Genomic DNA, 12,755 nt, shown 5'->3' on the forward strand with positions numbered 1-12,755 from the left:
CCGCAGCAGGTTGCTTTGACTCGCTCGGTTTATTACGTTTCATCCACATCCTGCTCCTCTTTTGTCCTGAGGTAGATAGCTTTTGAATTTCATAGTCAGTCGTGACTGCTTGGAAATGTTTATTAGCCAGACGACCCTGAACACACACAAAAGCCAATACTGGGGGAAAACAAAATGAGTTTTCTGTACTGCTAAAATATGGACTGATGTGATTTTGCCACAGGCAACAGATTTTAATGGCTGTGTGTGTTTTTTTCTTGGGGTCAGAATGTTAATCAGTTGTATTTGGGACATGAATTTTCTAATGATCTTAAGTCTGTGCTCATGTGCTCTGGCGTCTTTGGCCTTCGTTTTATATTTTTCATGTTGTAGAGGAAGGCGACGTCTAAGCTGGGCTAAAACTAAACTGTATATTTTGATGACTGCAGACTTTATTTAGTTAATGACTGAATGAATGAAAAACAGAAGATCAATACCACTCTCATGCGTGGTACAGTGGATGTGAAGCTACAGCCAGCAGCTTGTTAGTCGAGCTCAGTACAAAGACTGGAAACGGGGGAAACCGCTAGCCTGGCTCTGTCCATCCGCCTACCAGTGCCACAGAAAGGTCGCTCATTAACAAGTCACATCTCATTTTGTTTTTTTTAATGATACAAAACCCGCAGCTGAGACTTGTGAAACAAACAAGATATAACGTGTTAATTAGTGAGCTTCAAACATGCTGCTCCCTCCGTCCACTCTTTACTCTGGGTTAAGAGAACCAGTGGGTGGCTGTAAAGATTCACAGTTAACAGACAAAGAAAGGGAATAAACATGATTCCTTAAAATGTCACACAAAATTTGGCACGCCAGGTATTAGGTTAAGCATTATAATACGAAAGGCTTTGTCTGTGGATACCACCTCTTATTTAAAAAGGTGCAATATGTAAGAATTGGCCACCTGTCGAATTTATACTTATACTTATACTGTGCTGCTCCAGCTACAGTCAACATGACAGTACATAAACGTAAAGATATCTACTGAAGTTAGCATGCTAACAAGCTAGCTCTGGCCCATCTCGGTCCAAATCCCCTATGCTAGCAGTGTAATATAGACACTCCCTAGCTAATGGGTGCTACGGGAAGCAGCAGATAATGGTTATTACAAAACCAAAGTGTAAAAACAACAAGTTGTAGTTTGAGTTTTACATGGATTTTGTTCCTAAGCTAAGCTAACAGGCTGCTGGCTGTAGCGTCACACTTAGCACACGAGCACAAGAGTGGCTACGGTCATCAAACTGTCAGCAATAAAGCGAATAAGATAAGCTGTAGCTTCATTAAGAAGAAGCATGTTTCCCAAATGTTGAACTATTCATAAGCGAAGCTTCACTTACATTCAGTTTTTATCAGTTTGCAGGCCCGTAACGCTGAATAACATAAGTCGTAGCATGAATCTGTTATCCACAGTGAGAACTGCTTTGTCGCCTTTTTTACTTTATCTTATCTCCCAGAATAAAAAAGATACAGCGTGTTCCCCTCAGCCGCTGCCTCTGACCAACTTTGAAAAGCTTGTACGTACATAGATTCCTCTGTACAATCTCGTGTTCCCCTCCTCTCTGCCTCCCCTTGCTGGCTTTTGAGTTGATAAATAAATCTTTACAGGAGGTATCTGGCTCTCGCTCTCCCGAGGGCTTCAAAAATCCATAAAATTAGTTCCATCTCGAGCCCCGGCCCTCGCCTCTTCCCCCCTTTTGCTTACAGACAAATCGACAAGTGCAGAAGCGAGATAAAAACCCGGAGTTATGTGAAAACATTATTATGTGAAAACACTTTCATAGCATTTGAAAGGGCTTTCCTGGAAACGCACCGCCTATACTCTTTGAGAGGGTGTGCAGAGTCATGGATGAGAGAGTTTTTTTCTCTGCGTGAGAGGTTCTCAGCCAGACCTGCATTATTCACCGGCTTTTTCAACAGTCTGGGTATCCGCATGTTAGAAAGTAAGTGCTGCCGCTGCTGCAAGGTAAACAACGATCCCGACGCTGCACCGAGAAAAACACAGCGCAAACAATCGCTCGATTTAATTCAAAAGGCTCTTTGCACATTACTGTGCAGGCAGAGAAAAGTTCCAGTTAATTATCATGCAGGACATCAAACTTAAAGGTGTCATTTATTTATTTTTTTTACTCTAATGATGATTAGATTCCTCTTTGTGTGTGCACATATGAAATACAAACAAAATAATCACCACAATTCCCACATTTGCATGACTGCCAAATTAAGTAGGGGGGTTTTGGTGCACATCTCTCAGTCTGGTGTGGGTGTTTCAAGCTATTCCTCATGAATAGCTGACAAAATCATGAATAACTGACAAATGCAGCACAGCCTACTAATCAGTGTTATTCATCAGGGAAACAATTTGTCTTTTGTCCACTGAGGATTTCTCGCTCAAAGAGATAACTTAAAACAAATATACCCACGAAGTCTAAATATAGAGGCTGGATATGGGGGGATAGGTAAACCTTTACAGCAGTGTTCAGGCTTTTTCTTCATGACCAGAATACTTTTGTGATCTATAGCGCAGCCGCGGGGATTTGCTGTGAAAAATGGAGCCGAAACAGCCCGAGGCCCGGCTAGTGCATTTAGAAAAACATCTGCGTGCGCCTTTTTGTTTTTGTTTGCAGCTTTTGAGACGTCCTCTCAGTGGGAAAAAGGCAGATCCACCTCCTCTGAATTCCTCTTTGCATTACAAATCCACAAGGTAAGTTTGAAAAGCAGCACCTGTTCATGGAGCTATTTTTATAAAGTGCCTGAGTCACATAAGCTAAATGAGCCTCTTTATCCGAGGTTGCAATCTGTCCAAAAAAAAAAAAACGCTTTAATGCCACGAGCAATTCCATTAAACCTAAAATTAGCATATTTTTCCTATTTTTTCTTGTATCCAGATCGATGACACACTGAGGCAGCGTCATTAACCACGCCAAGTCTAATAGACGAACTACGTATGGATGTTTGAAGAAGGGTTTTGTTTTATTATTCTACAGCTGTAGGGACTGACCTCAGTGGGAGGAGGCTATACTCTCTCTGTTTTTCATAATCCATTTTCCTCAGCTTCCTCGCCCGTATGAAATCCTCATATAGGGGCGCCTTGAAGGCTCTTCATCTCCCAAGACAAACCTCAGAAAGATTTAAGACGAGTTGACGAACCAGGCGTTGTAACCTATCTTCTGGCAGGTAAGGAAAACTAAGCAAACATTCTGCCGTGACTGCTTACTGCAGCTGTAAGGAAAGAATCACTCAGTCAAACAATCACTGAGAGACACATGCATCGCAAGCTTTAATTAAAAATCACAAATGGTACCACCGTGCTGAAGCTGTCTCGCTGCTCTTTTTTTTTTTCCTCGCCTGGTCCACCTGTGAACAATTTGACTGACGCTGTAAAAACTCCTCTGACTCGCAGTTCCTGTCATGTGTGGGCAAAGTGTGAGGGCTCACGAAGGTGGAGGTTTCCAGGGTATTGCACCATCCCCGAGTGAAATACAAAAACCCAATCTCAAGAAAGCGCGCTCGCAGGACGAGACCGTGGTTAAGTGCCGTGGCTTCCGGGGGAGAGAGCGAATGCAGCCAGGCCTCGTGGCTTCTCCCACGTTAATCTTTGGCATGATCCACTAAACGCAGGCGAGAAACGGCTGCTGAAATAATGAAAACTGACTCATCCGCGGTTGATCAGGAGCTGGAGGAGTCAGATGCTCAGCGCAGCTTTCTTTTTAAGTCAAACCTAAAAACAGTCGGCTGACAGCTTGTGATGATTATATTTGTAAGTTAATATAATAACAGGCCCGTTTCCTGAAGAACCCAGAACTTCACAAATTATTTTCAAAAGGAGCAAATGAAATCCCTCTTTCACAAATCAGACAGGACGCCAGAGGACGAGCAAAATATTTTTCTTGTTTGTTCAGGCAAACTCGCAGAACGCAGGGAAACACAACATCCTCCTTTGATCTATAGTGCTTATTAATTCAATCTTCCTGCGAGTCTGCCGTTGAGCATAACCTGTTTATCGTATACTGCTGCAATAAAAAAAGTGGAGCGTGCTCTTTGTTCGGCTTTATTTGAGCATTTCTCACCCCTGATGACTAGCCAAGCATCTCGGCATTGTCTGTGGTGTCGCAGCGTGTTCACTGACAAAGACATCAGCCTGTGACTCACTCCTCACTCACTCCTGTAATGAGAGCTCTTCCCCAGCTGGTGCTGCAGTCACACCCACTGTTGTTGCATGAACACTGGCACAACGCGGCCACGTTAAACCTCTCAAACCTCCAAATCAGCTCTCACACAGAGGGATTTGCTGCATGTAGGGTTTAGTACCTACATGGGATGATTTTGTTATATCACAGTTGGATCAGCATTGGTCAAATACTGTTAGAGATGATGGATAAACAGTTGAAATATATATGTATATATATATATATATATATATATGTGTGTATACCATTTGTATATCCTTTGAAATAGATATACAAAAGTAATACATAAACAGTTAATATAGCTATAAGTAGCCTAATGTACTAGCCTAGCTAGTGGTTGAAATAGAGACCTAAAAGTGATGTATTAATAGCTGAAGTACTACAGGCTATTGTTGAAAGTGATGGATAAAAATATTTAGCTAAAAGGAGGCTAACCTTTGAAATACAGAGCTAAAGGTAATGATTACATAGCTCAAATAGTTCACTAAAATTAAAAAACACTCCGCTGAAATAGTAAGCTGAAAGTAATGGGGAAACATTTATGGAAAAAAAGCTCAAATATATAAAGAAGTAATGGATAAATGTTAAAATATTTTAAGTGATGGATAAAAAGTTGGCTAAAAACAGGCTAATGAAGGAGGCTGGGCTAACTGTTGAGATACAGCACTATAGTGTTAAAATAATGGATAACCAGGTTTGAAATAGTTAACAGCAGTTCATTAACAGAATAACCATTAAAATAGTCACGGATAAGCATTTTAAATTCTTAACTAGAAGTAATAACTGTAGATATTCATGTATCCTTCATGTTGATCGAGAGAGCGGCTACTTGACCTCATCTGAATAGCTGCTAACAAAAAGTTTAGAAACCACTCCTGTAGATAATATGTGACATACCGAGCAGCGAACGCATTTTAGTGGATAGGGATTGTCAGTATGTGGACGTAAGGCTGCAGTAATGTAACTATCACAATGACACAAAGGCGCACTGTATAATGCCGGTTCGTCCTGTATTGTTCAGCCTGTGAAGTGCAGCCCTGCATTTATGTTCAATAACCGTGATGGTGACAGCTCAAAGAAAGCTGCTCTCTTCCTCCACAGCAGCTACGAGAACGCTGCAGCTACACATTTCAGAGCTGCCTTTCCGTCTCTGGCAAAACCCACCTACACTCCATGACTCAATCTGTGTTTGCCTTTGCTTTAAGGACAACTCAAGCATCTCAATTACTCAGCCAGTTCTCTCAGGTTGTGGAGGGTTTTTTCGGATATGAATCCGGCTGCAGAGCTTCACGTTATATAAACCACAGAGAGAAAAACACCTCTTTTTTTTTTTGCTTTTGAGAAAGGCCATCCTTCCTTTCTGATTTATTTGTCATTACATTTGAACATTTCTTTATTTGCACTATGTACATGTTGCCTTCACACAAGATAGGAAAAACAAAAACAAACAAAAAAAAATCCCCAAACAGAAATCGAATAAAAAAAATGTCATCTTCTCGAACTTCGGCTTAAGAGCACGACACAAAAGAGAAACACCATCACCCGGGCATCGAGGAAACGCATTCAGCAAAACGTGTGTACATCAGCTCGTCACAATGAGAAGAAAATAATCGTTTTAAAACACACTGCACAATTACCAGGTTGCCGAAAAGAAGCCAGATAAAAACACATCATTTGAGTGACACGCTACATAACACAAAGCATGTTCATCATCACCAGCAATTTGAGACTTTCTCCGAGAGACGTGAGCAGAAAACGTACAGAGTCTTTCAGTATAGTTACAGTGATGGTCGTGACGTGTGGCTCGTTAGTCACCACTGGAGCACGTGTTAAGAAGGGTGGGGGGGTCAGAGGTCATACGGCCAAACATCTGCAGTGTAATGACCAGCTATTACTCAACCAGGTGGACCCTCAGGGGGCTTGCAAACGAATCAATCAGCGCTCAGCTCTCCTGAATCAAGGTGGCCAAAAATAAAACTCAAAGGAAAAAAACAGCTCCGGAGCCTTCGCTGCAGTTTCTATTTATGCAGAGCACACAGGAGAGTACGGGGCGACGTTCGCTTTTCATTTGCACAACAGAACTGACTTGCATGTTTATTTTAAAAGCGTTCGCGGAGCCGAGGACGTGTAAATGGATTGTTTACTTGCACGCTTTGACAGCGAACCGGCGACGACGGCAAAAGTGGCTTATTAGTGAAATTAATGTGCTCGTGCTATTTTAGGACTATGCTCCAGAGAGTACACATTCCTTCAGAAAAAGCCATTACGGTGAGCTAATTGTGCACCATAAATGTCAGGTATGACTAATGCGGGACCTGTGCAGAGAAACTAAGTGTATAATGTCACCTCTCGAGGCTTCGCTGCTTGAACTAGCGTCTACCTGTCTGCATAACAAAAAACGCAAACTAAAACATCTTTGATTAATAAGCCCTTCAGACAGAGAGGATCAGTAATTTTGTCTGTGTTCTTTTAAACTTGAGGGAGAATTCTTACTTTGTGAATGAACAAATTGAAATATCTCAATGCTTTATGACTTTAAAGGGGCAATATGGAAGAATTCGGGCTGAAAACGTTCAAATTAACTGAGGTGCTGGAGCTATAAGACATCAGATTGAGCATCCAAGGTTAAAAGCGCATCACTTGATTAGCTTGCATGCAGAACACACTGGTTAAACATCAAGGGAGTTGTAGTCCTGACTGAAAGCTTGTGCACATTAAACAGATTTTGGCACAGAGTGAGTGTGCGGATGCTTTTTTTTCTGTTCCAGCTGAAAAAAATCAACAAAAATTACCAACAGATTGTGAAAAAAATGGCAATTTTGACGTCTATGTACTGTTTCGCTGAGATAGCTACTGAAGTTAGCATGCTAACCAGCTTTCCTCTGCCCTTTCCGGTCCAAAGCTCCAATAAGTCCCAGTCCAAACCGCTAGCTGCACAGCTAATCGTGCTAACTAGCTAATGGAAGCTTGAGTTAGCAGCAGTTCGATGCTACCGGTGATACGCTGCCCCCTGTTTGTTTTGAATATGAATTTGACTTTAACAGGTGGCCAACTCTCACATACTGCACCTTTAAAATGCCCTCTGAGCTGAATGGGGAGTCTGTCGGTTAAAGTACTGCAGAAAATATGAGCCCCGTCACAGCCTGATCAATTTCAATTTAAGCTTTTTTTATGATCTGACAAAAACAAGCACTGAATCCGATCAATCATGCGTAGCAGCGTACTGCTGGCATAGCTAGAGTCATGCAAAGAATAATTGATCACAGCTATATTCAAAGCTGTCAGACCGCCGCACTGTGTTTGTGTATGTGCAGCGGCCCCGGAGGATAAGTAAGGCCTGCCTTTTAATGACATTATCCTACCTGATTTATAAACTTCCTCGCCCATTGTGAGGGGCTGATGTTTCACTTCACGTTGTGTTACCGGATTCAGCGGGAGACGCTGTGCACCGCTTTCCCCCTGAATTCCTGACCATCTGGCCGCCTCACTTTCTGTGCTTTACTTTTCGAAGGCTATAAATAAACATTCCTTAAGGTGAGATTAATCAAGGTGCCTTTAGACAGCAGGGAACACAAAGGAAAAACATTAAAACCAAGCACATTTGCATGTATGGAGGCAAACCATATCTGGCGCGAACAGATTTTGGTAGATTTCAGGGCACGTCTTTGATAGATGGACACCTTCTCCGAGGTAAAAACACAAGCCCGAGGCTCCGTTCACATTCGATTCATGCCAGTGCATAATGTTCAATGAAAAAAGAAATGGCCTCTGATTGTATTTGATCATGTTTTTTTCTACTCGGAGCTTTATTCTTCAATCAGTGGTGCTGTGTTTTGTTTTTTTCTCTCTTAAGTTTCATGAGAATCTGAGATCGTGGTCATCCGGAGACGAACGCAGTCTCGGTGTTTCGAGTCGATGAGGGAAGCTCAGTCCTGGGTGGCGAACTGCAATGACAGGAGGAGACAGGACTCCAGAGAGGCTACACTTTTAACTGCAGCTCAAATAACAACAACATAGAGTTGGCTTAAGAGTGGTTTTTGTGTTGACTTCTAACCTTCCTCAACCTCTAATTGCTCAAGTTCAAGCAGGCTCAGTCCGTCCTCCTCAGTGTTTCTGACGGGGTCTTGGCAGTTAGAAAAAAGAGGATGATGCCAACAGGGGTTTAAGTCAATGGGATGAACTCCAACATGGAATATTTCCATTACTCAAACTCTGCTCTGTCTCAACAAAAAAACCTTTGTCTATCCCGAATTCCCTCTCTTCTCACCCTCCAGCTTGACCTCTCTCCAGTCACTGTGGATAATCTGGGCTGACAGAGGGCCTGTAGGGAGAGAAAGCTGGAAAGAAAGGAAGGTGGAGGGGGAAGAAAAAAAACAAAACAACTGTACATCCCCCAGAAGAAAAACTTTACTCGAAGTTTTCAGGAGCACTGCCGTTCCCAAGGGTGTGGGGAAGGGGGTCGTTCTCCACCTGGGCTCCCCGGGGGGTGTGGTGTGGAGGGAGGGTGCGGCTGCTATATGTGTCCTGGTTTAGAAAGGTAGGCGATGAGAGCTACCACTACCCCGACGTACACGCCGGTGCCTATAGTGATGGAGAGGGCGGCGAGGAACAAAGCCCGTCGGGACGCGATGTTGGCCAGCGGGAAGTCACCTTTGTTCACGGCCTTGGTGGTCTGGAAGAGAGGAAATGCAAAGGGGAAGAAGAAAGTCAGATACAGTTTTGAAGGGACCTCGTGAGAGAGACTGACCCATTTTTCAAAAGAGGCGTAATTACAGAAGCTGTCCAGCGTTTCTGCGGTGCTGTGAAAAAAATTTGAATGATGGGCCCATTGGTGGAACGACTCGCCGTGACCCGGGAGAGCTAATCATGCACGGCGGGACTAAAAAAAAAAATGGCAATTAGTGCGAAAATGTCAAGGACGGGAGGTTATGGTCATATCAGCTGCTGGTACTGAATGATAAAAGTTAAGAAAAGCAGGTTTAATCTTAATTTCTCATAGAAATAAAGTAAAAAACAAGATTAAAGCTGTAAGAGATCAAGTCATAGAGCTGCTGTGATTTTGGTTTTTTGGTTATTCATTTCCTGTTTTATTTTGTAGTTGTCACTTCCTGCATCGTGCTCACCTGTGTTCCCAGTTTTCTGTCCCGCCCCCGACACACACACCTGTTTCACATCCGCCTCGTTAGTCTCCGCCTGCGCCTCGTCCCCTCGTTAGTTTAGTTTGTATTTAATCCTGTGTTTTCCCCTCAGTCCTTGTTGATTTATCTGTTCTCGTCCTCACATCAGTACGGTGTCTCCTGTGCTCCTGTGCTCCTGTGCCTGTTCCCCGGCACTTGTGTGGTCCCTGTGCTCCTGATTTGTTCCCTGTGGTTTCCTGGTTTGTCCTCAGCTTTCATATTAATCCTGTATTTTCCTTTGGCTGCCTTTTTATTGTTCACACCTTCAGATTTTGGACATTGCATTTCTTACTTTGGACATCAGCTCGTTACTGCCTGTGTGTCTTGCATTTGGGTCCTTTTATGTAAGTACTCACAATGTATGGACATGAAGGTGAAAACACTGAACGCCTATATCGGGTAATTAAAAAGCTGCTTCCTTGTGTGTCCGCACTGCTCCGGCATCGTTGCATGAGTGTTGCCTACTTATGTTTTCAGTAAACAACTCCCATCTGCGTGACCCAGTTAGCGTATATATAAAGGTTATAGTGCATTTTTACAGCCCACTATAGGCACATATAGATCCTCTGGGTGGTGTTGTGTTAAGCAGCCTGCTTAAATAACAGTTGCTTTTGAAGAAGCGCGAGCCGGTCGAAGGCTTCGTCTGCACTCATGTTAACACACAAAACTCAACAAATCCCAAAAGTTGCTGTTGTTTTTTAAATCATCTGAGCTTAAAACAACACATCAGAACAGCAGCAGAAACAGGCTTGTGTCGAGGGCAGCGGTGGAGCTATGTTTTCTGTCCGGGCTCATTATGTAACTGGCCCTTTGCCCTGCCGTCTCCCTCCTCTGATGAGCCTCTCTCCGGGCTTCAAACAGGCGCAGAGACACACCTGCACACGCTCCCAACATACGGCTCAGCCACTACGCTGAATAACAATCACTACTTAATGAGGACTTGGCTATTAAGAGCATTTAATACCATATTAAATCACGTCATAGGTAATTTACAATTAATGAATGCATTTTTAATAGAGGTATGACAAGAATTAAACTAGTTTTGCAAACTGCCCTTTTTACTAATCATACAGCAGAAACAGGTTTTTGACACTGAGAGCAGAGGGAAAACAAAAACAGTTAACTGAAAACCTTTCGAAACTGTAGAGCTGAGGGGTGGAGGACTGAAACTGTCAGTAGTGGTGTATTACGGTCAATCTATGCAGTCTGATGTCGACCCAACAATGGGTGAAAAGTTCACACTTTGAATAACAGACCCCTCTTTTGCATAATAAAACAGAAATGCATTACAAAATGCAGAGAAAATACAGAAATAAAAACATCCATAAATAGATTTAAACATGCATAAATTAAGAAAATTAAATGGGAAATAAATACAGAAGCAAATTAAAACAGAAATATTAATTAATTTTTATTAATTTTTTAATATTTTAGGTGCATTTCATGGCATATAAGTAAAAATATTTATAACAGCAGCTTTAAATAATTTTCTACGTAAAGCAACACTATGTAGAAATTGGCATTTTGTGCGGTCCGGCGCCCCCCACAGTTTGTGAGTGCAACATGTAGTGCTAACTACAAACACAACTCTACGTCATAACTATGTTAAGTGTTGGAAACATGTATGTTGAAGTAAACGTGTGTAACGCTGTGATCCGACCCTCTCACTGAGGTAACATAGTGCAGAAACAAGTGACAGAGACAGCGTTTACCCTATTACAAGACACTGTAGCATGTTTCTTTAAGTTATAAACTTAAAGACGTCCTCTGAAGTCTTTCCTTCTTTCTTTCATTCAGCATTAATCACAATACAACTGTTTAAATATTCATGAATACAAGTTTTTATAATACAAGTTGTTAAGTTGGACCTGGAGTTTATATTGCATCAAAAAACATGACAATGCTTTGTCCATATTCAAAAGTAAGAAGTGTTTAATGCTTCTTTTCAAACCCATCAGTGGGAGTCACAAAGAAAACTCTCTCCTGCTGAGTCAACGCAGCCTGATCAGCTGTGTAACTGCTGCTGAAAGATGTTCCCGCTTCTTGTATAATTCGATACTGAATCTGAATGACGGATATGAACACTTCTCTTTAAAACACAACAGAGAAAAGTAGCTGAATGATGGTTCCTGCCCATTGTTGATACAGCGCCGGCTTGTCCTCTAGCTATCCGAATGAACTCGCTTTCCGTGAGGGAATCGAGGCGAAGAGAGACGCCAATTTTGATTTCTTGTTTTCATTTATGGAGCTGAATGGAGGTCAGCGCTGAAGCAGAAAACACACACAACCAGACAGACAAACAGTAGAAAAGCATTACAGTGAATCTGTTTGGACTTTTTCCATTTTCCATCTCCATTGTCCTCCCCCGAGCTAATTTCTGTCCTATTTTATTCCGAATGCCGCCACATATTATTCCATTAATTTGTTTTCTAGTTAATGGATGTAAACAGTTTAGCGTGCTGCTGAATCACAATCATAACTCAGTGTACCTAAAACCAAATACACACATTAAACGTGTCGAACTGCACACTTAGCTTGTGAGTGTGTGAAATGACCTTTGTTACTCCGTTGGATTCAGTCTAGTGATAATGGAGCTGATGTGTGATGAAGCTGGTATCGGGGTCGCTCCCTTGAGCTCGGAGGTCACGATCATCTCTTACAAAAAATCCAATTCAGAGAGGAAGTGAGCTCCAAGCAGGCGAGGTTAGGTTTCATATTCCTGACACAGGTTGAGAGGGATTGTGACTGTTGGATGCAGCTCCTGCAGTGATGTGGATTTCATATCTGGCAGTGGCAGTGTATAGAAAACTAAAACACTGAGGCGAGGCTCTTCATAAATCCTTGTTTTTAACCTTCGACTTAGCTCAAAAAGCTCTCAGACTGTGGATAAAAGCGGCCAAAATGAGATTTTCTTTTCAAGATGCCTAACCTTCCTCATCCCAGCAGAATGAGAGGCTCAAAAAAAAAAATCTGGGAGGAAATTGGAAATGAGCCACTGCTTTTCTCACTGAGAGGAGCCAGCTGGTTCCTGTACCTGGCTCTGTGGCTCCTAGTTGTGCTCTGCGTAGTGTACTGCAGGGAGGGCTTAATGTAAAAAGCGCTGGAGAGTCTTAAACTCCCACATTTATCCCGGTCCCGACAGTCCCCACTTGTACTCACCATCCACCTTAAAATGTCTAATTGTTTTCATCGAAATCCACTCATTATTCCCTGGGAAATGAATGAAAATGTCGAACAACGCCCTGTCTTGCAATGTTAAAAAAAATCCCTGGATCCTTTATCCAGATCTGCACCAAAAGTCAAAGGGGTCTATTCTGGGCTGAGACCCAACCTCCATCCAAGTTTTGTGGAAATG

General features: G+C 42.4%; 1 protein-coding gene across 2 annotated transcripts in view; it reads right to left on the minus strand.

The window, feature by feature from the left end:
* Positions 1-8,054: 8,054 nt before the first annotated feature.
* The window catches only part of syndig1l (synapse differentiation inducing 1-like), a 75,580-nt gene continuing 70,879 nt past the window's right edge, over positions 8,055-12,755 (minus strand). For both annotated transcript variants that reach the window (XM_084378418.1, XM_084378417.1), the window contains exon 4: positions 8,055-8,895. In XM_084378418.1, coding sequence (XP_084234544.1) covers positions 8,737-8,895 — 159 coding nt within the window. In that variant the 3' untranslated portion in view covers positions 8,055-8,736. The remainder of the gene's footprint in view (positions 8,896-12,755) is intronic.

This window comes from Pagrus pagrus (assembly GCF_965226575.1).
Source record: "Pagrus pagrus genome assembly, chromosome: 16".
In the NCBI taxonomy this organism is placed as follows: domain Eukaryota; kingdom Metazoa; phylum Chordata; class Actinopteri; order Spariformes; family Sparidae; genus Pagrus; species Pagrus pagrus.